Source organism: Cavia porcellus, unplaced genomic scaffold (assembly GCF_034190915.1).
Source record: "Cavia porcellus strain 051 isolate PalLab524CR breed Dunkin Hartley unplaced genomic scaffold, mCavPor4.1 scaffold_10, whole genome shotgun sequence".
NCBI lineage: Eukaryota > Metazoa > Chordata > Mammalia > Rodentia > Caviidae > Cavia > Cavia porcellus.
Window position 1 is genome coordinate 82731502 of NW_026947493.1, and position 27339 is coordinate 82758840.

Below are 27339 nucleotides of genomic sequence, written 5' to 3' on the forward strand. Positions count from 1 at the left end.
CTGTATCCCAAAACAAATACATGAATAAAACCAGTCAGTAGCTCCTTGGTGAGGGGGCAGGGTAAGCCCACCCTAAAGCTGTGTTCCCATCTTCCCTCTGAGTTATGAATCAAGCTTGGTTTGAGTTACCAGTTATTAATTTCCCTTGTAATGCTTTTTTGGTACGACTGCCTGCTTGCAAGGCAGGCGCTTATGCCACTGAGCTAAATCCCCAGCCCCTGGTTTTTACTTTTTCAATACAGAATATTGTGGGTCACTGGAAAGCCCTAGATGTTTTTTTTTAAAAATGCCATCTTCTATTCTCAGTTGGATTTGTGGCGGAACTTTAAAAGTACTCTAAGAACTAGGGCTCTGGCCCTTAAGAAAAAGTTACATTATTACGGGAAAACTAATGAAGAAGGCCACTTCTGTGCTGAAGAAACCCACGCACACACTGCAGATGCAGTCTGTACAGATGTGATCCCTGTGTCTGTCCCTCAGGGTTTCCACGAACAGAGAACAGTGACATGATGTTCAGAATGCCTCCCCTCTCCCAGAAAGTGAGGGCCTGGAGCCCGTGGGGAGCTCAACTCTCCCCACGGCCTACCCAGGACGTCATCGGGACTATCGGACAGAGGGAGGGATGGAAGTCATGAGGTCACACACCAGAAAACAGAGCTGGAACTCACTCTTCTGACTTTGATGTTCGGCTTCTTTCGCAAATGGGAAAGGGACCAAGAGATGTAGTGTGGAGTCGAGGGGACACAAAAAAATGAAGCTGTATTATGTGCACCCACCAGCTTCCTGGGATGAATATGATCCATTTGTACTGCAAACGCAGACTAACAAAAATTAAATATCACGTCCCTATTTTATACCACACCACCTTTCATTTAGTGTATCAAAATTATTTTGTTCTAAGTGAAGAATTGCAATGCCCTAGACTGATGGCTTGAGTGCTCAGTAAACCCAAGTCCTTAGATGTGGACAGCCCACAATCAATGAATGCATCCGCGACATTTTCCCAGAATGCCAACTACAATCCTATCAAAACCATAGTGTGGCCAAACAGCCAACAGACACTCCAAAAGCATGTCGCCTTCTGGAGAAGGGCACGATGAGACATCAAAAATACCCTGCAGAGCACTGGATGCTGGGACTGCAGGGACAGAAGGGCTTTTAATTCCAGGGCACTCGTTCAAATCTGTTCTAGATTTGAATTGACGGAAAATTGCTCCCTCCTGACAGTCATTCAGCAGGCCATGCTCATTCTCAGTAAATTAGTGCTCCCAGGGGGCAGGCTGACTGTGCAAAGCTCTGGATGCCACTGGCCTCCACCGAGCCACATGGCAGAGCTGAGGAAACCTGAGGAAAACATCAGCTTCCTTTAAAAACATTCCCTGAAGGGACCCCACGCTTAAGGCAAAACAGATGCGCCTACGAAAGAACATTAGGCCAAAGGGAGCCTTGTTCTTTGCCCCGCACCAGTCCCAAATGCAAAATCACAGCCTTGCCCATGGCTCTTTCTCCAATCCTCTTTTATATCTTAGAAGCTGATCAGGCACAGGCATGCTACAGCGACGGAAGTCCCGTGGTAAACTTCTTCGAGGTGAATTATCAGAATGAGGGGACATCTTGCAGCTTTACCACAACTTGTGTATGACCTTATTCTCTGTGCAGCAGTAGCAGAAACAACTACACTGGCTGAGCACAGCATGTGCTTCCTCTGCATATACACACGAAGAAATGGAGGATTATGGGAGCTGTTCTTTCCAAGATCACACATCCTGCCGATGGTGGGCCTCTGAAATCCAACTCTAAGCCCCCAAACCGCACAACCTGCAGATGATGGCACCTCTATGAGGTTCATCTGTAAAATGGGTATGCTGAACAGGCTGGAGATTTTGGAAGATCAGAAAAGCGCTCACAAGCATTGGGAAGGTTTTCTGTCTTAGAATTACTGTAACCATCTGCCGGAAGTTGTTGGAAGTCTGAACCTGACTGTCTTTCATAGAATCTTCAGACGTCTGTCTACCCTGGGCCCATCTGCCCTGCTACCTGGGGATCTGCGCTGCTGAGCCTTGGAAGGTATTTGAGTCTGTAGTCCTTGCACACCATTTCCTCAGCCTGACCACCGCTCCTCTCTCACGGATGGCAGTTTCCTAGTCGTGAAGGCAGCGTGGGTAGAAGCAGACATTGGGGACGTCCGGATGAGGGATGCTGACGCCCACGTGCCACCGCAGGCACATGAGGTCCGCTCGGACCCGTGTCTAGCGTGATGTGGAGTCGCTGAGATGAGGGGCCCGAAGCTCCCCGTCGGCCTCTTGGAAGCCTGGTACCGGCACGCGGCCTCGCCACTGCTCCTGCGGCTCCCGCTCCGGCGCTGTCGCCTGCCCCCATGACCGCACCAAGGCCGCGTCCATGCCGCCTTCCTCTTCCCGGCCTGGGTCAAACTCAGCGGGCGGCCCTTGCCACCGTGTCCTGGGTTGTGCTCCCCGCCGCCGGCTTCCTCAACAGGACACTCACTAGGCCCCGATGGGCGCTACCGCCCGCACGCTCTCCATTCCTCACAGACACAGAGGATCCTGACGCCGCTCAGACCAGACCAGGGGCTCAGGCTAAATCAACCAGCCACGCCACTGCCACAAAGGTCGACGGGTCCTCTCGCGAGACCCTGCGCGTCCTCCCGCGAGACCTCACATTGGCTCTCTAGGATTCGCTGCGAATTCTCGCGGGATCCCGCGTGTTCTCCGCCTGCACGGGCCAGCTGCCCGCTGACGAAGCTGTTTTCTGCTGTGTCCTCTCTCTGTCTCCTGAGCCGCAGACTGCCGCGGCTGGAGCTTTGCTGTCGCAGTAGAAGAGAACTTCTGCCAGTGACGTCGCTGGTAGAGCATTGCTCCGGCCGCAGCTTCCTCCGAGACCTGGGTGCGGGCCAGGTCCCACGGGCGCTGAGGGAAACCGATGACTCCTGAAGACGCAGCCACGGTGCAGGAGCGCGAGGCCACGGGCGTCCCGGGGCTGCAGCAGGTGTGAAGCCCGACGCCTCGGCTGTGACGAGGCAGGAAATCCCCGTTGGCGTCTGAGAGCGGTTTTGATGGACGCGTCTTCCTTGTATTTGATGTTCTTGACAGCAGTGTGTATGACTGGTGTGTTTTCCTTTAAAATTGTTCTTAGTGTTTTCTACTACTGAAGGTTTTTGGATTTTTGTTCCAGGTCACCCTTTAAACGCTCCCCCCAGGCCGTCGCTCCTTCCCACAGTTCCTGCCCACTTTGGGCCGCTGGTGCCCTCCTGTCTGCCGTGCAGTACCTGGGCCGCCCAGGGTCACAGCACTTAGCTTGTTCGGTCAGATGCTCCCTTGCTGGGTTACCCGTACCGGAGATCGAACTCACGACTGCCTGATTGCAAGGCAGGGGCTTGGCCACTGAGCTAAATCCCCAGCCCCACTCGTCCCTTTCAATGACAGTCCCCTGGAGGATGAGGGCTTTGCACCTTGTATGGTGGTAAGTACTTCCCCACTGGATGTGAAATGTTGATTAAACGAAGCTGGTGCTGCTAATATGTCCTCCGGCTTTGTATTACCACCCGAAGGACAGGGCTGAACCACTCTCAGCATCATTTGCAATGTACCACTGAAATACCAAGTTTTTGTGGAAGTGGGAATACAGAATTAAAGTAACAATTATAGCATAATCACTGTTCAGCTGACAAAATTAGGGTAAAATTCTCAAAAACAGAATTGCTGAAAGGTTTCTAAGTGAAAACCACCCTAAAATAAACTGATGTGGGAACATATTTTGGCAGGTCAAGCTTGATTTATAGTTGTGAAATTTCATCAGATTGCGTCAAATGAATTTTAAAAATTGAATTCATTTTTGCATAAAAATGGTTTGCGGCCAATAAATCGCCAGTTGTCTCTCTCCCTGAGGTCAAAATCAAGGTCTGGTGCAATCCTAAAGCCCCAGCCACCAGTGATTCCAACTGGCGACATTCCAGGGTCCAAGAAGAAGTTTGTCTTCTGGGATGTGAGCAGACAGTAAATCAAATACGAAATTTTCCACTTTGCAAAAAAGGCAAACATGCAAATAAAATCATTATAAATAGGTGAGCATTTGGACTGTGGTCCTTTGCATTTCCTCAAATCCTTAACCATCACAGCTTGGTGCTTCTTGAACCAAACTCTCACCTTCTGCTTCCCTGACCCTGCGTTTCCTGGTGGTGACCTCACTTCCAGAAAGGAGGAAAGGACCTCTTCTGCCTCTTCCCCAATACAGCCTGTGTGTGTGACCTGCACAGTGTAAGACAGCTGGAGATTTCTCCACATACCTTGCAGTATGTCCATTTAGAGGTAAAGCTCAAGGCTTCTAGTTCATTTATTAACTAAGTTATACACAACTCAGTTTGGACATTTTTATCACCCCAGAAAGAAACAGGATACCACCCCACAGCAGTGATTTCCCACTTCCTCTCATCCCACTTGAGCAACCACTGTTCTACTTCCTCTGGACACAGATCTGTGCCTTCTGAACATTCATTCTGAATGGAATCACACAATACTTGGTCTTTCAGAACTGTCCCCTCCCCCCACCTAGAACAGTGTTTTAAGATTGACCCAAGTTGTAGCATGCATCAGTACTTTGTTTTCATTACTGCATAATGTTCCACTGCACTGATGCATTTAGTATGCATTTGAGTTGTCTTCACTTGGGGCTGTTGGGAAAATTTATGTGTGAGATTTCAAGATCAGGCTTTAATCCCTCTTGGATTGCAATTGCTAGGTTATATAGTAGCTGTTTAATCCTTTGATGAAATAAACTTCGGAGCGGCTGCAGCATTTTGCTTCTCCACAAGCAACCTACGAGGTTTCTGGTTTCTTCATACCCTTCCATATGCCTGTCTGTTACTGTCTTTTTAACACTGGCTGCAATTTGTATTTCCTAATGGCTGATGAGAGGGAGAAGCTTCACCTGTGCTGGAGTATCTTCTTAGAGGAAATTTCTGTTCAGATCCTTGGCCCACTTTACAATTGGACTGTCTTATGGAGTTGTAAGGGTTCTTTATTCTGGACACAATCCATTTTGTAAAGATTTGCTCCAGGTTTTGTAAGCTGCCTTTTCATTTTCTTGGCATCATATAATTGCCAAATCAAGATCCCAAAGATTTAAACTTCTCTTTCAAGAGTCTGATAGTTGTAGTGCTTACATTTAAGTCTTTCATCTAGTTTGAGTTAATTTTTGTATGTGCTTGGGGCTAGGGGTACAAATTCATTACTTAGCACGAGGCTACCTGTTGTGGAAGCACCATCGGAGAAAAGACTGCCTTTTCCCACTGGGTGTCTCTCTTCCTTTGTTGAAAATCAGTTGCCTGTAAATGAAAGGGTTTAATTCTAAACTCTTGATTTTATCTCCAGAACGATCTGCTGTCCTTCCGCCACATCGCCTTATTACAGCTTTGTTTTGCAACTGAGAAGTGAGAGGCCCCCAACTTTGTTCTTCTTTTTAAGAACTTTCTTGTGCATTCTGGGTCTCAGGCATTTCCTGTGAGTCTTTGGATCAGCTTGTCATTTCCTGCAAGGAAACCAGCTGGGATTTTGATAGGGATCATGTCGAATCTGTTGGTCAATTTGAAGGGTAATGGCATCTTAACAATATTAATCTTTCAACTTAATATCTTTTAGTGATATTTTATAGTTTTCATCATAGATTTCACACTTATTTTCTTAAAAATACTCCTGAGTGTTTACTATCATGCCTTTTGTTGTCTTCAGAATATCTGCAGGTACCTTTGAACATAGTAAAAATTGAACAGAACAGAACAGAATAGAAATAGTAAAAACAAAACAATGAATGCAATAGAGGGCTTTAAACCGTGCCAATGGTAAATCCAAAATGGCCACCATAAAATGTCTTGCTATCCTTTAAACAGCTGCTCCTGCCATCAGATTTAACATAATGAAACTAAACAAAGAGAATAAAACTCAGCCCAAGAAAACAATGAAAATGATAGGTTTCCAGGCAGGGACCCCTTCCTGGGGAGGCCTGGTCCTGCCCCCGACAGTCTGCAGAGGCTGCTGACTCACGGGAGGGGCTTGGGTCTGGCTGTTTCCACCAGACTAGACTTTCCCTCTTTACACTTGATTGGGGATTAGTTTTTCTCTCATAAACTGGTAAATTAGGTTATTGATTTGAAATCTTTTATTTTTATGTAGCTGTGCATAAATACGAATTTTACTCTAAGTTACGTTTAACTGAAAAACAAGTTTTTGGATATCTGTCTTCATTTTCATTCATTTCCTAGTGATTTCGTCTTTCATCTGTTGATTATTCAGATGTCTGTTATTTAACTCTGACCTGTTTGTGAACTTTTCATCGTATCTTAATCTTACTGAATTCATTTTATTCTTGTTTTCAAAGGGCACAAACTGTATTATTTCAGTCCTTGTGAACTTACTGAGGCTGTGTTATAACCTAACGTGCTCCATTCTGTCAAATGTTCCTAGTGACATGAAAAAAATGTGTTCTTTTTGCTGAGAGTAGTGTTGTAAAGATGTCTTTTAATGCTAGTTGCTGTTATTGTTGGTTTTTTGTTTGTTTTGTTCTGCAGTAGAGTGAATTGAACCTAAGGGGTTTTCTACCACCAAGTTACACTGCCATCTTTTTATTTCTTTATTTCTCTGTTTATTTGTTTTTGAGACAGGGCCTCCCTAAATTGCCCAGACTGATCTTGGACTTGTGATCATCCCGCCTTAGCCTCCAAAGCAGTTTTAATGATGGGTGTGTATTACCACACCTGGATCTAGATGGTTTATAGTGTTGTTTCTTTTTAAATTTGCTGATCTCTGCCTTGTGGATCTACATACAGCAAGTCCCTGACTTATGAACATTTGTGTTACCAACTTTCACAGGTGCACCGTGTAAGATTCACTTTGTCGTAGTTTATGAAAGAATCTGCCTTGAGTAACTCTCCAAGAATGAAACTAGCTGGTAAGGCGAGGCTTGTTTACTGACAGTGGAAGTCTTGTATCTCCAGCCTTCCAGGTGTGTTGTACCTTTAATTCTAACCTCGCACACAGTAGAGCCTCAGTTCGTGAACACTTTCATCAAAGTTTAGCTCGGAGACAGAAATGTTCATCAGATTATGTTTCTCTTTGCAAATTCTGCATTGGGTGATAAACCACAATTGCCATCTTTTCCACACAAACACAACCCTGGCCACCTAATTAAGTTCAGGAACAGGATGCCACTAGATTTGGAGGTTTTAATGTTAGGTACATATATGTTTATAATTGTTACATTCTCATAATAAATTGAAAAATATTAGTCAAGATAAAGAGGAAGATTTATTATGAAAATTCTCTTTGTATTTCTAGCTTTTCTTCTTTGGTTTTTAAAGTCTCTTTTGCCAATATTAGGATAGCCACTCCAGGCTGGCCCGGAACTCACAGTGACCCATCTGCCACAGCCTCCCAAGTATAAAGCGCCCTTCCCAGACCTCACCACAGTGTGGGAAGTTTGTATTTGTAATCCCATGGAAAAGTTACTGGAATCCGAGTGAGTTAATTCCAATCTGCCACTACGAGTGTAACAATGGCAAGAATAAACTAAGACAGATCTGTAGTTGTGGGGATCCATGGGGGTGTTAAATCCACCTAGGGTGATGGCTAACGGACCAAGACCTTGACCCAGGGCGGAACCCAGGTTTTTTTAATTCACAAAGAGGGGAGTAGCTTGGGGATGAAAGACAGCAGTTGTGAAAAGCTCACCAGTGCCATGAGCTGGGCTGGGTAGGAGGCCTGAGATCACCTCTGCAGCGTGCGCAGAAGGGCAGCAGAAAGAGCAATCTGCATAGCACAGTCCAGAGTAGCCTCTGGTGTTTCGGGGCCGGCGCTTCAGCCCTGCTGTGTAATCTTTTCTGCCCTAGGAAGTCACAGCCTTGTATCTTGAGGCTCATCCCAGCCAACAGCATTGAGTGTGGTTGTCCCTCCTGCCCAGCTCCCACATGCTTCCTGACAGCCATGGACAGGACAATGCTGACCTGTCACATCAGCACCTTCCGCTAGAGTGACTTGCATTGCCAAAGTCAATTACTGGGATACGGGAAAGCCTTTGCCAGCTCTGCACGTGTCAGTACATAGAGAGAGGGCTGGGTTTAGCCAACATGGAGATAACTGCTCTTCTGTCCAGGAGAGTCTTCCACCACGTGGACCTCCACGCCCACGTGCTGGGGTCACACACACACACCACCACACCCTGGCCTGCATCTTTTGTCTGTTTGTTTTATGTGAGACAGGGTCTTGTCATACAGGTTGGGCTGGCCTTGAACTCACAGGTAGCCCAGGCTTGTCTCATACTTGTGGTAATCCTCCTGCTTCAGCCTCGCACATGATGAGGTTACACCCATGTACCACCATAGCTGGCTCAGCTCTTAAAATCGTGCCTATCTGTCCTTTATATGTTCCCCATCTTTTCACTTTCAAACTATTTGTATCTTTGAATTTAAGCTGTGACCTCTGTAGATTATAGACAGCCATGTCATAGTTTTATATCCAGTCTGTCTTTTGGATTAATCTATTCAACAGCTAATTTTATTATTGATGTACTTGCATTCCCATCTGCCATGTCACTTTTGTTTTCTTTAGTCCTCATATCTTTTTGGTTATTCTTCCCTTTTTATTTTATATTAAATGTATATATGGTGGTGTAACATTTTATTTCCTTCATAATTTTTACTACATTTTTATAGATTTCCTTAGGGGTTTCTCTAGGTTTTGCTATTTACATTGTTACTTGCCACAACTTGGGGTAGATTTATATTAACTTTGGTGATATATAAAAATATTGTTCCTGTGCACACCTGTTTCCTCTTCCCTTCAGTGCTACAGTCAGTATGCACGTGATATCCATGTACAGTATAAACCAAACAAAACATTGCTTTACTGTTACATAACACGATTGCATGCGCATTAGAGAAGCCGAGAAGGCAGGCGAGTCCCCCGCATTCTCATCACCGTCCTTGTTCCCTTCATTGGTCTGTGGACTCATCACCACCCGGCGTCCCTTCTTTAGGGACAGTCTTGTCCCTGTTGATCTCCATTGCACTTATACGTCATGTGTATCAGTTTCCTGTGTTTTAGGCCTGAAAGTCTAGTTATAAACACATGGTTTTATACAGTTGCTTTTTAAATTAGTTAAGAGAAACACACACTCATGTTGTCTTTGATGATTGCATAGTTATCTTGAGCAGCTTTTGTGGCTTTTGTTCATTTTTTGTGAGGGTTTTTAACCCCTTCACTTGCCCTTGGCCTTGAAATTTTGTTTCACTATTTCTAGCAAGGTGGGCCTGAGTGGACAATCCTCTCAGTGTTCCTGTGTCCAGAAATATATTTATTTTGCTTTCATTGTGAGAAACACCGCTGCTGGATGAGCGTCCTGGCTGACGGTTTTCTTTCCTCCCAGGGATTTCTGCGGCGACATCAGCGTCTGTCTAAGTGGCCCCCTTACACCCGGTGAGTTCTTCTCCCACCATACAGAGCTTCCTTCTGGTCCGTGTATTTCAGCACTCACAACAGGACGCGTCCTCTGCTGACCTCTCTGCGTTTCTCCTGCTCATACCTTGCTGGGCTTCTGAGATGTGTCCACTGATTCCCGCAGAGCTCACAGGGTTTGATTCGCTGTGATTTCCCCTGCATTTTTGCTCCTGCTGCTCCACTCCCCTCCTCTCCTGGTCCTCCTTTTAGGTGTATGTGGCCCACGGCACAGGGTCGCACATTGCTCGAGGCGCTCTGTGCCTCCTCCTCCCCTGCTCCTCAGACTGCAGAGCCCTCGTCCGTGTCACTGTGCCAGCTCCCTGGCTTTCTGCCTGCTGTCAGTTTCTGCTGGTGAATTTTCATTTCAGGGTGCTTTGCAGCTGCAGGCTCCATCTGGTCATTACAGGCAGACAGACTGCTTCTGCCTCGGGACTGTGTTCCGTGATGAGACGACCCCACTTCCTGAGGCATCACTTCCTGGCCTTGTGAAGACGTTCTAAGGCTGCTTTGAGGCCTGTTACATTTGGCATCAGGACGCCCTGCCCTGCGCACCGTTACCCACGGGCTCCCCTCCTAGGTGTGAGTTCCGCCTCGTTTCTCCCCTTTGTGCTCCTGCTCCTCCTCCTGACAGCCCCTTTCCTGCTAACTCTCCTTCCAGCAGCTCTCCTTTCTGATTGGCTTACTGACCTGGTTCCAGTGCTCCATGGGCTCTGACACCCGCACGCCACTCCTGCAGGGTAAGGCCTCTGGCCTGTGCAGTCCCCCGGGTGACAGTGGCTTCGGCAGCGCCTTGTCTGCTTCCCGCCTCTGTTTAGCTGGTTCATCACACACACTGTCAGTCCGCCTGCTGCTGGCTGATTGTCCTCCTTTCCAGCAGAGTGCCCCTGTTTGATTTCTCCACATTCACACGGGGTAATTTTGAGGCCTGTCTGTCAGCTCTTCATTTTTCCCTCTCACGTCAGGAGTGTCTTACAGCTCTCTCTTCGAGGTGCTTCCTAGTAAAACAGCTGGCCTCTGGACTCGTCACTTTCCCCAGTTACCGGCCACTCGGCAGCCACTGTTGTAGAGAGACCCTGGGGCTGAATGTCCCCTCACTCTTGACAGAGTCAAGTTTCTTTGGGGCAGCACATCAGGGTTCTCTGTTCTTCTGGGCTACTTTTCTGCCCTGGACACCCAAGGGTGCCGGATGTAGCTGGCCTGTGTCTGCTGAAGTCACGCATCTGCTGTACAAGCAGAGACGTGAGTGAGAGAGAAGCTCCGTCTTGAGCCTGGGCACTGACCGACTTTTGCCCGTGGTCCTCAGGAGCAGTGACTCTGGGAAATGAGGCTGGTGGGGATGAGCAGTCGGCTGGGGGCTCCTCCTGGGAGAAGCAGGTCCCTGACCAGGCACTGGAGGGCTGGGCTCACATCTGGCCACATCTGCCCGGGATCGAGTGTCCACCGAAGGCAGAGTTCAAGAGTCATGGGCTCTTGTTACTCTTGTGTATTTAGTCAGCACTGTTGAATTTCTCAATTTGACGTGTGCTCTTAGAGCAAATACCAGAGTTTAAATGGCTCTCTCTCGCCAGTTGTGGCTGTCTGACTGCAGTGTGAGAGTGCGGTTCTGTCCCCACTTCCCCAGGGGACGTGCCCCTCTCAGAAGCTGAATTCCAGAGGTACACACTCAAGTTGCTGATTGTCAACTTGCCATTTCACCTCTAAGTCGTGATAATCACTGACAGGAAGCCAGTATGCAAGGCTTTTTCTGATGAAGCTAAACTGACTGCCCACAGATGTGAAAACAGAAATGGAGCCTGGCGTGAGTTGTTTTATGATTTGTAAAGATAATACATAACCATTTTCGTTTTGTTTTTAAAATGCAGTCATTAAACCTCAGGGTAAATTGATACTTCTTGATGGGAGACAGCGTGTCAGTGCCCACTGCGAAGCAAGGACACACATTTTTATTTGGCTTCTGCCAGGCTGGGCTGTGGGCTCCCCATGGATCGCACTGGCCTTTCCGAATCAAGCGCACAAAGACCTTATTTCCAACTCTGCTGCACTCATCGGAGCCGCCTTGGGTAAGGTGCACGTAAGTTAGTAAAAATGTTACATAATTACTGCTGTCCAAGCTGAGGGTTACTGAATGTGCCACTGTCCCTTTTAAAACTTCTGGACATGATGTTTCAGTGAATTCTAACAACATCACGATGCTGTGTAGACGATTGCTCCATCTTACAGTTACAGTGGGACACTGAGCCTCGGTCCCCGCCTGATGGCACAGCTCTTCAGCCAGTGCTGGCGGCGACAGCTGAACCAGAACAGGTGGTTCCTCTGTGCTATGCTAATGTAATAACATTTCAGCTTCCTCACCAAAAGTGTAGACAGCAGCCTCCTAAGACTGGTGCTTAGGGAATTCCTGAAATATATGATTTTTATATTATTATATATTGTTTTTTGTTTGTTTGTCTTGAGACAGGGTCCTGCTATGCAGTTCAGGCTGGCCTTAAACTCACTCTGTAGCCCAGGCTGGTCTCAAACTCATGTTGATCCCATGTCTCAGCCTCTTGAATGCTGGGATTACAGGTGTGCACCACCATGCCCAGATCCTTAGGAAATTTTCTTTAAGAGAATTAATCATTTGTTCATTCAGTACCAACTATATGCATTAAGCTGAATTATTTAGTTAAGGATGGAAACTGAATGTCAGCCTGTTCAAATAACAGGAAAATAACTGAATGTAAATCAAAACCCAGGAGCGCACTGCAAGCACAAACATGGATCAGTGGCTGTGGGAAAGTTGACAGTGTTTTAAGAAATGCATTTCACAGGCCACCAGGCTAAGGCTGATGAGCTCTATTCACTTCCTCCCACAACGCTGCAAGGTAAATGACTGAGAGCCAGGCTCTGAGGTCAGCTTTGGAGATCTGAAACCCAGCTTCACCGCTGACCCGATGAGTAAATCCAAATATTTACCATCTCAGAGGCTTCAGTTTCTGTATCTGGAGATAATCACAGTATGTGCTGTCACTGTGGAGACTGAGCTCGCTGCAAGCCTAGGGATGCTGAGCCAGGTCTTCACAGGTAAGGGCTTACTCTCCGAGCACACCCCACGGCCAGGGGGTGTGACCCTCACAGCCTCTGCTTCAGGAACACAAGACAGGAGTCGCATCTCCAGGTGTCGCCAGTGCAGGCAGCAAGATGGGTGCTCAAGGGAGGCTCCTCTCTGGGTCAGCAAATGAAGGCCAGCCCTCTTGGGTTTCTGCTTCTGTCTCCAGGGCCTCAACTGTGGCAGGTTCTGCCACTTGAGCTGCAGGCAGGGGACACATTCCCACCTGCTCAGAACTGGGCAGGATGATCCATCAAAACTGTGCCTGCCACACTGCTCCCTAAGCGTGGGAGAAGTGAGAAAACTCAGTTCTCCAGGAGGGCAGGTGCTCGCCCAGTGCCAGTACAGGTTAGCTTCCGGTGGTGGCGGTGGTGGAGTGTATGGGGGATGTTTTTGTTTTTGATGAAGAGTAAACAAACCCCAAATCACAGTTTCTACACAAAACAGAAACAACTCAATAGTGGCCCTGTGGCCTCAAAAACCTAAGTATTAACTGGCCCTGGTGGTGCGTGCCTGTAATCCCGGCACTGAGGAGGCTGAGGCAGGAGGACTGTTGTTATTCAAGGCCAGCCTGGGCTACAAAGTGAGACCCTGTCTCAAAAAAGATGAAGACGAAGATAAAGATGAAGAAGAGGAGGAGGAGGAAGAAGAAAAGAAAACCTAAGCGTTCAGAATGAAAGTCATTAGAACAGCGAGATAGTGGCTTTTCGAAGATTCCGCTGCTCCTGAATTCCCTTTTATTCTCCACTTGAGAGTCACATGTGTTTTTCTTTCACAGATGTGACAAGGTGTGCCTCAGCGGGGGGCTTGCAGGAGCCCAGGGAATCAGCAGTGAGGAAACTGCCGGCTCCAACTTCAGCCTTCTGAATCACCTCTAATGCAGCGAAAACCATCTGCATTTCACAGAAAAACAACCGTGAAACGCACTGGTTCCATTAAGCACGGAAACCAAACACTGACCTTTTAGGATAATAGTTGGCTCCTCTCAGAATGGAAAAAGAACTGCCTGAGAATCAAAACCTGCTGTGTGAACGATCCCCTGAAAGCAGGCTACTCACCAGACGTTAGAAGCTTTTGCCAGGAAAAGGCATCTCTGCCTTTACTTAAAGCTCACCATCGCTAATTAAAACCACAGCACTTAGAGAATGGCGCCCCTGCCCCACCTTGGCGAGGTGTAAGGGACAGGGCCTCTGCTGTCTTCACCAGGAGGGAGGGCTCTGTGCGCGGGTTACTGTGTACAGAGGCATCTCTGCGAGTGGGGTTTCCATCAGTGCCAGGGCAGGCCTGGATTTCATTAATAGAAATGCAGAACACATGGTTCCAAGTCTGTTTGCTCAACCATAAAATAAGCAAAATATTACTGACTTTATTTTCTCCCAGAGGGTGAAAGAGCAGAAGGTCCACAAAGACATAAGCTGTGTCCATGAAGCACTGAGGCAGGGTTACTCGACCTGGGAAAGTCAAAGATTAGCAACTTTTGCCTCACCAAGCAGCTACGTTAAAGTCATGATATACCGCCAACCAGCCAGCCAAGCTACCCACCCACCCAGCGCCTGGCACCATGGTCACCACGAACCACCACCACCACCATCTCAGAAAAGGACGTAACACCAGCTAAGTAGAGGGATGTGCTCATTCTCAAAGTAGAAGACAAGAAGTGCAGTGAGTTTTGTCAGATCTCACTCTCTGGTCCTGTTTTGCACATTGGATGCGGGCAGATTAGCATCTGAGAGTCACAGGGGAGTCTTGGCATCGGTCTTACTTCTCTAGGTCCATCTTCTGGGCACTTTCAAGGTCAAGAGAGGTCTCTGGTACAGGATTATAGGGAAGACCCCAAAATTTAAAGACCCACACAATTAAAAATCTCCACAGGAAATTTGTGGCGCGTGTGTGTAATCGAAGCAGAGAATGTGCCAGGCCTCACCTATTCCCCGAAGTCCGCCCTGAAGTATCTCATTAGGTAAGGCTGAGGCCTTCCTGCTGCTGCTTATGTATCCATTTTAACTGATGGCTGGAGCTGGCCCTACATTTACCCATAAGCTCTGGTTATTGGGGAGTGTGATACCCTTAAGCTCTGGGTATTGGGGAGAGTGATACCCATAAGCTGTGGGTGCTGGGGAGTGTGATACCCTTCAGCTCTGGGAACTGGGGAGTGTGATAAAGCTCTGGGTATTGGGGAGAGTGATACCCATAAGCTCTGGGTACTGGGGAGTGTGACACCCTTAAGCTCTGGGTATTGGGGAGTGTGATACCCTTAAGCTCTGGGTATTGGGGAGAGTGATACCCATAAGCTGTGGGTGCTGGGGAGTATGTTATCCATAAGCACTGGTTATTGGGGAGTGTGATACCCATAAGTTCTGGGTATTGGAGAGAGTGATACCCATAAGCTCTGGGTTCTGGGGAGTGTGATACCCTTAAGCTCTGGGTATTGGGGAGTGTGATACCCTTAAGCTCTGGGTACTAGGGAGTGTGATACCCATAAGTTCTGGGTACTGGGGAGTGTGATACCCTTAAGCTCTGGGTACTGGGGAGTGTGACACTACCTGCCAGCCAGCTGGAGCTGGTAGAGCCTGTTCTGAGCCAGTCTTGGAAACGGATCTGTTCGAAGAGGTAAGAAAAACCAGTTTACAGTAAGTTGAAAACTCTTGTTCACTTATCCAACAACATACAACCCTGTACATATATGTGCAAGTCCACACAGATGCTCTGAGGCCGAAGTACAAGTCTTTTTAGAAAATTCAAATAAAATCATTCCAGGCTATTCATATTTAAACAAAAGTAACCCACAGTCTAGATTTCTCTGTGTATGTGCCAGGCAGTGGTGACAGAATTGTCACAGGAGTGTGACTGCTGCTGTGACACCTTGAGACGATCTCACCGATGTTCACTTTTTCAGATGCTGGCTCCAGTGCGGCTGGCTGAGGTTTTAAGTCAGAAGCTTGGGACACAGTACTAAGCCCCTGGTTCCATTTTCCAGAACCGTGGTCACTCTGCAGTATTTTTACCTTTCAGCTGATAAAGTCACCTTTCCTCATATTCAAGTTGTACAAACTGGGTCCCTATTAAGTACGAAGCATGATTTACTTAGAGCTAGAGGGTTAAGAGCCAGTGAGAATCAAACAGGATTGTGGGGAGCAGCTGAAGCTGGAGACCATCACACCTGCGGGGCAAACAGCAAGGTCAGCCCCAAGGACACAGAGCACCCCAGGCCAGCAGGGCAAACGAGATGCTCTGCTCAGCAGAGGGCTTGCAGTTCACAGTAGCCTCCCGGTGCATAAGCAAACGTGCTGTGGTTGCTGGGCAAGCGTTTCTCCCACCAGGAGAGGAAGCTCCGCCAGACCATGGCTTTCTGTGTCTTGACTTGTTTTCCTTCACCCACCAGGGTGCCCCCTCCACTGTGCTCCTGGACGCAGCACAGGACACAATGACATGACCTGTGTGCTCCTTGGCAACTCAGAACCAAATGGGAAAGGCTGTTCACACCCAAGGAACATGTTTTGGGGTAAAAGTTTCTCTTGAGAAATAACAGGGATTTTTAACCTTTGGAGTCATTTAATTTGCTGAGCCATTTCCTCTTTCTCTCCTACATCTGTGACACGGCATAGCTGGGTCAGGCAAGTAGGTGTCCCTGTTGGGGTGGGGGCCAAGCTCCCTGGAGGCTGCTTCTCACGCGGAGCCTGACAGCAGGAAAGTGGAATGAGATGCCTCACGCAGTGCTGATCCGTGCAAAGCCATGCACACCAGCCACACACTGGCCTGGGCACCGACACGCTGGCCCAGGTAAGACTTGCGCCACTTCAGTGGCTGTGCATCAGTGTCCTGGCCCACATTCCAAATAAGTGCTGCCAGAGTGCTGCAAGCACCCGCTAATGCCTGGAGTCCTGCGGGCGCACAGACGAGGAGGAAGGGCGTCGAGGGCTTCTGGCTGGTGCGACCCTTGAGGTCAGAGACTCTGGGTTTTGGTGACCATTGTCTTACACCACAGAGAAAGAGGTGTCCGAAAATACTGCGTGAGCAGGAGGAAAGGGAGGGAGGAAGACAGAAGCAGAGTGGGGGCAGATAGGAGAGTGAGGAAGCGGTGACCAGTTACTCAGCCCAGGCCCAGCCATGCGGGACGGACCCCAGGCCTCTGTCCGGGTGAGGCCACACTGCGCACCATGCTCCTCTAGGGCCCGCCATCCCCGCAGACTCTGGCCTGCAGTGGTGGGGCAGGCTGGCACTCTCCCCTGCAGACAGCTGCAGCTCTCTCATTTCCAGTAACATGGCTCGGCAGACTCTTCTTTCTGAAGACAATTCGGGTGGCTTCAGTGGACAAAAGAGGCAGTGACGTGCTCTTCCTGAACCGACAGCTCTGGGTTAAAATGCGGACCCTCCTGCTCACTGAGCTGCACAATCCCAAGCTCTGCACGTGCAAAAACTGTTTTCCATGCTCATGAATTTATCTCAGTACCTACACAGAGCAATAGTCAGTAAATACTAGACAGCAGTTCTCCTCACGTACTGGAACCCTTACTGGTTCCGTCATCTATCAAATAAAGGGTGCAGTGCATGCACAAGCAGAGATGCACGTGGGGGAAGCAGGCTGCAGGCGGGTGGCCAGCGCCTTAAGAATGGCAGACTGTGCTTTGCAATGGACCGAGAGACCTTGTGTCCTATAAGCTACGGCTCTGGAGAAAGTGCTGTTGGTCCGGCAGTGGCTCTTCCCCTGCAAGCAGTAGAGTCATGATTGTTCCGGGGCACTGGCAGTCAGTAAGCGGTGGTCAGAGACCAGCGTTCCAGGACCGTGGGACAGTCCTGCACCAGTCGCCTGATGTGCGCTGAGGTGCGCTGAGGGGACTCCGGTGGCCTCTAGACGCCCTGCCACACCCACCACGGGGAGGCTGTTTGGGAAGCCCCGGCCTGCATGTGGCCACGTCACACACACACACACACACACACAGAACACATAAATACCCAGCCTCATTACATTAGAAAATCAGATGTCAGTTTTTGATGAATTCATAGAGCTCCATGAAATGCTGAATCAAACAGAAAATGTGGCACTACAGGCAGAAGATCCGTGAAGCGTGAAGAATTTATCAGGTCAGAGAAGGAGTGTGTTTTACACTTTCGTTTGTCTCCTCCTGGCTGTGTCTCCCCACTGTAAACAGCTCTGCCTTTAAGATTTCAGTCTCCCTGCTGAGCGACCAGCCTGCATCTCTCTTGCTTGAAAATCTGTTGATCCCTTTGCAAAGGTACAGACAGAGAAGCAACCTGGTGTGGGCATTGGAGCAGGGGTGAGCAGCAGGTCACAGATGCACGGTCAGAGATCTGGGGAGCCCTCTTCTCCAGGAGTCATACAAGAGATGGAGCGAGACTGGACCTCGTTTGCATTCCTGTGTCCTCATTGGTGCCCATGTTCTCGGCTGAATGGCGTCATCTCCCTCCAGATGTTCAGCAAGATGCACTCGCAGATGAGGTCACCTGACTTTCCCTGAGCCGGACATCACAAAACAGGTGACTGTCTTTCAAAGATTCCTACAAGAAACACCAGGCAGAAGATAATTCCAGTTATGCAAAAACAAGCAAACAACTGAAAAAGAGTTAAACTCATCTCACTGTGCAGCACAGCTCTTCCAAACTCACAGCAAAAGATACACCTGTGGTGGGAGTGGGCACTGCTAAACAGAACTGGCTGGCATGAGAGAAATGCTGTCCACTGGCGCTGTCGAGTACGGTCACCCCGAGGTGCCTGGTGAGCACCAAAACTATAGCCGAGCAGCGCAGGTGTAACTGGTGACAGCCACATACGGATAGTGGCTACCAGCCTGGACGTGCAGGTCTGAGACGGTCAGCGCCCTGGCTGTGACTAGATGCTGTCACACAAGTGCACCTGTCAGCTTTACTCTCCTGAGCCTCGATCTTCGCTCCTCGAGGAATCTTAACACCAACCTCCTGTGGTGGTGGTTCCAGCTAAATTAGTAACAAGCTAAAAGTACTTGGGAAAAGCCTACTCAAACCTGGCAAAAAGGAATACATTACTAATATAATCTGAAAAATGGCCTGACAAACTCTTGTCATCAGTAAACCTTAAAGTTTGTGTGGGCGCTCAGCTATAGGACACTATCGGTATACATCACCAGGCCTGGCAATTTTGTTCATCCTTATTTTATTCTTTCTTACATATATTTTATAACAAACATATAAGTATTTCAGGCACATGCTTCATTTGTAAAAAAAATAACCGACACAATGAACAATCAAGCCCGGAGGTCACTGGGATAAACGGATGGAGTTTGTTTCAGCGTTGGGCAGACGTGTGTGATCATGGTGTCTGTGTCACAATGGTAACTACTGAGTTTGGGGAGCACTGCCCAGGGCACATGTTTACACAGACAGTGTAAAATCATAGTGTAATACCGTAGTGTGACCAACAGAAGAGGTATCAGAAATCATTTTAAGAAATGCTATGTATGTTTTTCAGTAAGACCTGATAAGTAACAAAATTTCTAGAGTAAGATACCACATAAGTGTTGAGAAAACCGTATACTGGTGATAAAAACAACCCAAATAGGGTAAATATTGGAATAGCAATAAAAGTATTATAACAGATAAAATTCACATCGAGTCAAGACCATAAGCTGAGACATAGAAGGGACATTCTACAGTCACCGCGTAGTCGGTTCGTTGGGCAGTTACATCAGTCAGGGATCCAGACACACCTCACACTGCAGCATCTAAGTATATGACACAACGCGAAAGGCTCGGACAGCTACTGCAATACAGTGACAGTGGGAATTTGTGCTTTATTTTCAGCCATGGAAGGATCGTCCATTGGAAAATGAGTAAGAAAACACAGTAGTATGAAATTAAAGTCAGTAACATGAATTTTCAAAAATTCACAAACACATGGGAACTAAAAGATGCTCCTGAACAACCAATTGGCGAATGAAGAAATTAGAAACAAAACTTAAAAATACTTTGAAGCAAACAGAAATAGAAACATAACATACTGATATGTATGGGATACAGTAAAAGCAGTTCTAAGAAGAAAGATTACAGCAATAAATCTTACATTAAAAAAGAACAAGCCACCAGGTGTGCTGGTGCATGCCTATCATCTCAGCACTCAGGAGGCTGAAGCAGGAGAACCTTTGTGAGTTCGAAACCAACCTGGGCTACAAACTGAGCTGAAGGCCAGCCCGAATTATATAGCGAGTCTCTGTCTCAAAAAGACAAAAAATAGTAAGTTTAAAAAAAAAGAAAAGGAAGGAAAGAAGAAAAAGAGAAGCCAGGCATGGTGACTCACAGCTGTAATCCCAGCTCTCAGGAGACTGAAGCAGGAGGATCAGGGTGGGTCTGAGGCCAGCCTGGACTCCATAATGAATTCAAAGGTAACCTGAACTACATAACAAGATCCTGTCACAAAAACAGACACACATGCAAACAAAAAGGAACACAGACCTCAAAGTTACTCCTCAAAGAACTAGAGAAAGAACTAAATAATACCAAAATTAAGATGGAAGAATAGAGTAAAAGATTAGAGCAGAAATAAATACAATAGAGAAGAGAAGCAAAACGAGTGGCTTTTTTTTTTTTTTTGAAACGATATTCAACAAACCTCAGAGCTAAGGAGGAAGAGAGGACTCACACAAAATCAAACAAAAAAGGAGACAAAACTACCAGCACAGCACAAAGGCAAAGGGTACAGAACTACTCTGCACAACTGTGTGTCAGCAGATTGGGTGACTCAGGATGGGTTCGTTCTTGGCACCTGCATCATCACACCATCACTGACTCCTAAAAAATATCTGAACAGACCAGTAACAAGGAGACTGAACCCATAAGACTCTCCCACCAAAGAGAAGCCAGGACCTGAAGGCTTCACTGCTCAATATGCATTCAAAGAAAAACTAATACCAATGCCTCTCAAACTTTTCTGAAGACATGAAGAGGAAAGAAGACTACCAGAACCTTTTTACAGGCCGTCATTGCCCCAGCGGAAGTCAGGCAAGGCCCATACGAGAAAAGGACTGGACAGCGTCCGTGATGAATGTACTACAAACATCCTCAGCAAAACACAAGCAGACCAAACCTAACAACAGTGAAAGCATCGCCTGGTAGGATACAGTCCTTCAGAGTACACAGATCTGTATTTGTGATATACTACATCAGCAGAATGAAGGGGAGAAATCAGGATCGTCTTCACATGCAGAAAAGCTGACAAGATTCAACATTCTTCGGTGGCAAACCTCTTCGCGGGCAATCCTCGGAAGCACAGAGGGTGCAGGTGAGGTTAGGTTATGCTTGGATGCCTTCCACCAAGATCTGGAACTAGGCAAGGCTGCCACTCTTGCTATTTTGTCATCACAGTATTTAAAGCCTTGTGGAACAATTAAAAAGGAGGAAGAAACAGAATGTACCCAAATTAAGAAGAAGTAAGCCTTGCCTCTGTTGTCAACATCCATAAAGTAAACTCTGAGGGGCGGGGACACTGCTCAGCAGCACAGCGCCTGCCTGGCAAGTGTGAGGTCCTGAGTTCCAGTCTTGAATTACAAAAAAGCATCAAGAAAAAGTCAATACTCAGATGTTAACTAACTAAGGAAGTGAACGATTTCTACAAAGGAGATCAAAGAGGAAGGACAGCAGAAAACGGAAAGGTAACCCCTGGCCTGGGATAGGCAGAACCATAGTTAAAATGTCCAAACTTCCAAAACTGGCACACAGACCGACTACACTTAAACCAAAGTACCAACCACGCTGCATTCTTCGGAGAGCGGGAGAAGTGGCCCTAAACTCACACCCCGCTAGCACTACACGCCCCCAGCCTGAAGCCGCTCTGCCGGCCTTCTCCGTCTTTAGTCACTGCCACGGTTGCCTCGATGTCCTGAGAGGACTCCCACTGCTCACGGTCATCCTGACTTGGCGGAGAGCCGGGAGTCATGGAGTGTCCACAATGGCGCATAAGGCGGCCGAGGACACAGCGTTTCATCCGAGCCTGCCGGGCCCCTGGACAGCATTCCCGGATTTCTCCTCTGTACCTGGGTTTCACTGCAGGAAGTATCAGGATGCCATAGTCCCCAGTTAGATCACGCGTCTCTCTGGGCTCTCCTTTTCTCCTGACTATACAGGAAGTCCCCACTTGCAAACGTTCTAGCTGGGACTGTCCCGGGTGCTCTGCAGAAGAGTATGAATGAGTCTCGAACATTCTCCCCGAAGGGACCATGATCACAAGCCGGGGACTGACGGACTGCAGTAGTTCTGGGGGTTAAGGGTCAGCTGCTCTGTGGACCCCTCGGCCTCTGCTTGCTGCTGTCCTCCTAGACTGGCAGGGCTGAGGCTATGGGTCTCCATGTCCTTCTCCTCACTTCAGGGAGCGACATCAACACAACTTGTCACTGTAGCATTTCCCGTGGTCACTCGGGGAAGGGCGTGTCCATCAGCTCCTGACCCGCCAAGCTGCTGCGTTTCTCTGTCCTTTGGAAACAAGTCACCACGTGTGGCTCACAGTCCAAGGGAGGCTGCCAGAAGCTGAGGACTGCAGAGCAGTCCGGCTCAGGCTGGTGGGTAGTGGAGCTGAAGTCAGTTTTTATTTGGAGAAAAAATTGAAATTAGAAGAAATGAAGAGACCAGGGAAATTAAGTAGCTTTCCAGTGATTTCCCCAGACAAGGATTTCAAAGGTATTATGACGAAAATCAGCTTTTGAAGGAGTCTAGAGTCTGCAACAGTATATAAGTTGCCTCTGTTCTCTTGGAATCACCCAAAAGAAATAAAAGAGAATATTTCCACTTGGAAGAAACTAGACAAAATGGGTAATCTCAACCCGAAGCGCATGAGAAGGGAAAAGAGAGGTGCAGAGAAAACTGATGTGGGGAGACAAGGGGAGGTGCCCACCTTCCCGGCTCTCAGGCAAACTGAACAGCACAAGGGCATGCGGGGGAAACCGGAAAACATGTAAAAATCGGGAAAGAGGTAACAGTGTCATTATTAATACACGACTGTTCTTCTCAAGGAAGACTTCAGAGGTGCCTCTGGGAAGGAGACGGGGGAGTCATGCTGGAGGTCGGCTGCTCGCGCCCATCACCTAGTTTTAAAAACAGGAAGACATTTTGTATTGTTTGTGCTGAACTCTCAGCTTAAATCATCTACAGCTCGCCAGAAACATCTGATATGAACATCAAATTCAGAAAGCAGTCCAGGTCCTGGGAAAAAGGTGCTCTTAAGTTTTAGCAGGTGGCATTATGCTTCCTGTCCCCAGGACCTAATATTGGGCAGCCACGACCTAGGGAGGGCTCAAGAAGCTCCTGGTTTTGGGGACTCAGTGCTGGGCACAGGTGCCAAGGCAGGAAGCTCATGGTAAAGGGGCAGCAGAACACAGCTGAGTGGCTCGTGGGGGCTGGGCAGTGAGCGAAAATGGCACCCCTAAGGGGTGAGGGACCAGATGGAGCACCCACGGCCCTGATTCCTGACCCACCCAGCCGCCAATCGGGCTGACACCCTATTCTCTGTCACTTTCCGTCCACTGAACTGTATCTTTAGCACTTTCAAAGCCTGGCACTCTATGTCTGGCCACGCAGCACACTGTAATACAAACCATGCCATCTCCCAAGTCTCTTCAGTTGGCCGTCACTGAACTGGAGCCCTGCAGTGTCTGTCAGGCTCCGGCATCTGATCATGTTCCCTTGGCACTGACTCCAGGCCTACCGTGCTGCTCTCTAACTCCGGGCCCGCCCGATGCCCTGGCTTTGCTCCACACCTCTGAAGACAGAGCTGCCTCGCTGAGTGACCTCACCCCGCGCTGCCTGTGCAATCACCCGTACTACCGGGGCCAGCTCAATCCCAGCTTTTCATAAAGCTCTGTGCAAACCACGTGGCAGGGGTACCACAGACATGTGCATGCACACACACACACACACACACACACACACACACAAGAAACGTCATAAGACAGAAGCAAAATGGTCAATTTTAAAAAGTTATTTATTAAACAAGTTAAATACAACTAAAAGTACGTATAAAAGTCCAAATTATTGGATCCCTTTTGAAATATGTATTCTGAGAACAAACTTTTGTCAATCTTTTTAATGGTAAGAGAAATGATAAAAATTAAACAGATATGAAAAAATTCTTAACCAAATAACAGAGCGTGTGATAATTGCAGAAATAAAAGACATGACCACAGAAACTGCCAGATCACGAAAGGGAAACACCCCACCTGCTCTGAGCGCCTCTGGCCACGCCACGGGTGCTGACCGGCCCAAGGCACCCAGCGGCTCGCCTTGGTACAGGGTCTTACCCTGTGGTACCCAGGATCATTCTGCATTGGCATGCATTTGGCATGTAAACAGTCCATTTTCGGGGGACTCATTTAATATGAACATCATTTATACTAATGGAAGGTGAACAGAAACTTGTAATTTACCTGTCTTGATTTGAGATAATTTGTGGGTTTGACCGTTCTGCTAAATTCCAAAATCATAATCACCAAATGTACTATCAAAAGAAGATGATTCGGCTTTTTAAAAAACAACTTCTAAAAATTTCCTTACTTCAGGGTGAAAGGAAATACAATTCTTTGCTCTGACATTAGGGCTCTTAGTTTCTATGGTTAACACAAAAAACCGTGTAGGAGGGAGGAGCCCACAGAAAGCCCGGCCTTGCCTGCAGGTGCACGCGGGAAGAGTGGCGCTGGACCCCAGCTCTGCCCCTCGAAGGTGGGCTCCCCACCCCCAAGCGAGGCCTGCTGCAAGGCAGCCAGGGCTCTGCAGGAAGACGTGGGAGGAACAGGGGACCGGCCGGCTCAGTCGGACAGCGAGGGGGAGCGCACAGACCTGCCGCTGGCCGGGCTGGAGAAGGTGAAGGGCTCCTTGTCCTTGTCCCTGCTGTCATGCTTGTGCTTGTGCTTATGCTTGTGCTTGTGCTTCTTCTTCTTCTTCTTGTGCTCATGGTGGTGGTGGTGGTGGTGCTCGCCATGCTTGGAGGCGGTGGCCTCTTTTGGGAACACTGGCAGCGGGGCCGCAGCCACCGCGGGGTGCGCACTCATCTCCAGGGGTGACTGCTCCTTACCTTGGAGACAAAGACACTGCATCAGTCCCTCCCGGAGTGAGAAGGTGGGACTGTGACAGTACTGGGCCAGAGGGGCCCAAGCGCCCACTTGCAGCCTGAAAGCCCGGTCACAGCACCCTCAGCACCGCGGCGGGCAAGCGGGCTATCTCCATCCTTTCTGTTCAGCCCAGACCCCTGGGGCCACCGACCCGACTCAAGGTTCAGACACCAACGTGGATAAGGACACCAGGGATGGAACAGGGACGCCCTTGCGGCTCCAGGTGAAGGACAGCTCCTCCTCATGGCAGCCACCGGCAGTGAGAGAGGCTCCCAGAGACACAACACCTCTGCAGGCCTGTGACGTGAGCCTGGGAGGAGGCAGGCACGGCTCCTGGCCCACTCCAGCCCTCTCGTCTCTCACAGCACCCTGAGCAGCCTGGCTCCCAGCAGGTGAGTGGTAGGATCAGGCCCCTTTCAGGTGGTCCCAACTGGGGCCAGAGCAGACCCTACTGGCACCTCTTGGGGTCAGCGGCCAGGACACTCTTAGAGTGTCCCATGCCCTATGCCAGGCAGGTCAGCACCCTGGGGCTCATCTGACTGCTGGCAGAACAACAGCCTTGCCAGCCAGGGCAGCAGCTTCTGCAATCACCATTTTAAAATCCAAACTACAACAAAAACAGAAATGAAACCCAGACTTCACTGAAACAGCCACCAATGCAAGTTTTTCTTTTTTAAAAAGTAATTTCTCAGTACTAATTTTGCTCCAAACCAGACCCCAAACCTCCCCACCAAAACAGCCATCGCCACAGACTTGCAAAACCCGCAACTACGCATGAATTGTGGTGACGGCCACGTGTCCCCAAGTCACCTCGGGGCCCATTGCCGCTCTGAGCACGAGGGCCCAGCCTTTCACAACAGCATGTGTGTAAATGCCATCCCTGTGCCTGGAAAGCCCTTCCTGCTTTCCTTCTGAGGCTAACATTCTTCTAACAAACGCCGACAGCAATCCAGGACCCAGGGAAAACAGCGGTGAACTGGAATGACCTCAGCACTGTCCCCTGGGGCCGAGCTCCTGTCCTCTCCACCCTCTCAGCCCCGGTACTGACAAGCTGTCACTCTTCCAACAGGATGTCAGGCGAACTTGGTCCAAACAGACAGCAGCGTGAAGGTCCCTGGCTTGGGGAGAGAGGAACAAAGCAGGCAAACTGAACAGACCACGCTTCCAACTGGTACTCGACTCTTTCACCCGTGCGTGCCACAGTGCTCCACTACAGAGGGATGGTGATTAACCACATTTCACTATCACAAAGGGGTTTTTTACATTTGTGATCGTTCTCTGCAAAGCTGGCACTGGTACTACTGCAAAACCTGAACATGTACACAGAGCAGCAAGTTTGAGTCTTTTTTTTTTTTTTTTTGTCTTTTTCGTTTTTATTGGTACCAGGAATCGAACTCACGACTGCCTGCTTGCAAGGCAGGCGCTGATGCCGATGAGCTAAATCCCCATCCCCAGAGCAGCAAGTTTGAGAGCATGCACTTTTTGCAGTAGCTGGTCCCCGGGGCTGGGCGCAGCTCAATGGCAGGGGTTGCTTAGCATCGCTAAAGCACTGGGTTTTTGATGGGGTGGGGTGACAAAGATTTGGAGAGGGAAAGAGGGGGTCAGAGAGAGGGGGCATGAGCGGGGACCTGGGCAGCTTCAAGGGAGTCAAATCTCTATTCTGACCTGAAGTGAAGTGCAAAAGTGAAACGGTTTACAGTGCTATAAACACGGGAGCCAAGGGGACAGAGGACAGAGCCAGGTCAAAAGGAGAAGGCACGAGACCGCAGAGCCTCAGGACCACTCGGCTGCTGGTGCGCACTTCATGCTGCATACGGACAGATGGGGCCAGAGTGTGACGCTGCACCCCTGCACCCCAGCTGAGCTCCAGGGCCTGGGAAGAGTCGTGCCCGAGGGAACTGGGCTTCCCCTCAGAGGGAGGGCCACACAGGCCACAGGGTGCTCAGGGTGCACTTCCCAGGGATCCCTCCTGGGCACCTCTGTCTGAGGCCCAGCAGCTTCCCAAGAGGACACTGACTACAAAGCAAAGTGAGTCACGTGCAAAGCTCGGCCCAAGGCTGACCTGATGAAATCGGATGCGCTCTCATCCGATTCGGTTCCTGACCAATGCGGAGGATCTAGTAGCCAGCTGCCATGTGGATTGTGCAGGGACTAAAGCCACGCACTGCTAAAGACAGGAGCCACAGGCATGTGCTGTGAGGAGGCATGCGACAAGATGAGAGACCTGCTAAGCCTGTTCATGTAAAAACAACCATGAACGCGGTTTAAAAGAGACACATTTAGAGACACTCTCACTTTTAGAGACACAGACTGCATTAGACACAGTCAGATCTGCTTGAAAACAATTCGGAAGAGTAGGATCGGACCGAGCACAGGTTAAGGACTGAGTGGACCGCCACTGAAATGAAGTGAGGGACGCCTAGAGCTCAGGACGTTGGTCTCATCCTCCACGCTTGCCGTGACAGCGCGCTGTCCAGTAAGCACGTGCCACGGGGGCCTGGCCAAGCCCTGAAACACAAACTCTCTGCATTCTCCAACTCAGAGTCCACTGCTGGAGCCCCCCAGGCCCTCTGCTGGTGCGTGTGCAGGCAGACCCATCACCCCAGTCTCCCGGCCTCCACTCTGGACTCCTGATCTATGAGGACGGCACGCATTCCACTCAGCC

General features: G+C 48.8%; 1 protein-coding gene and 1 long non-coding RNA gene across 5 annotated transcripts in view; one reads left to right on the forward strand and one right to left on the reverse strand.

Moving 5' to 3' along the window:
* The first annotated feature begins 1447 nt into the window (after positions 1-1447).
* Positions 1448-14467, forward strand: LOC111754599 (uncharacterized). The gene is made up of 5 exons (XR_010050263.1): positions 1448-3125; positions 9433-9482; positions 9872-10082; positions 11366-11563; positions 13370-14467. It is a non-coding gene; the product is annotated as an uncharacterized LOC111754599 (long non-coding RNA).
* Positions 14468-15221: 754 nt separating this feature from the next.
* Positions 15222-27339, reverse strand: part of Taf2 (TATA-box binding protein associated factor 2) — a 65197-nt gene continuing 53079 nt past the window's right edge. For 3 of the 4 annotated variants that reach the window (XM_063257671.1, XM_063257668.1, XM_063257672.1), the window contains one exon: positions 23534-24637. In XM_063257671.1, coding sequence (XP_063113741.1) covers positions 24372-24637 — 266 coding nt within the window. In that variant the 3' untranslated portion in view covers positions 23534-24371. Of the gene's footprint in view, positions 18109-23533; positions 24638-27339 lie in introns of those variants that run through there. The other variant, XM_063257670.1, reaches the window with a different exon arrangement.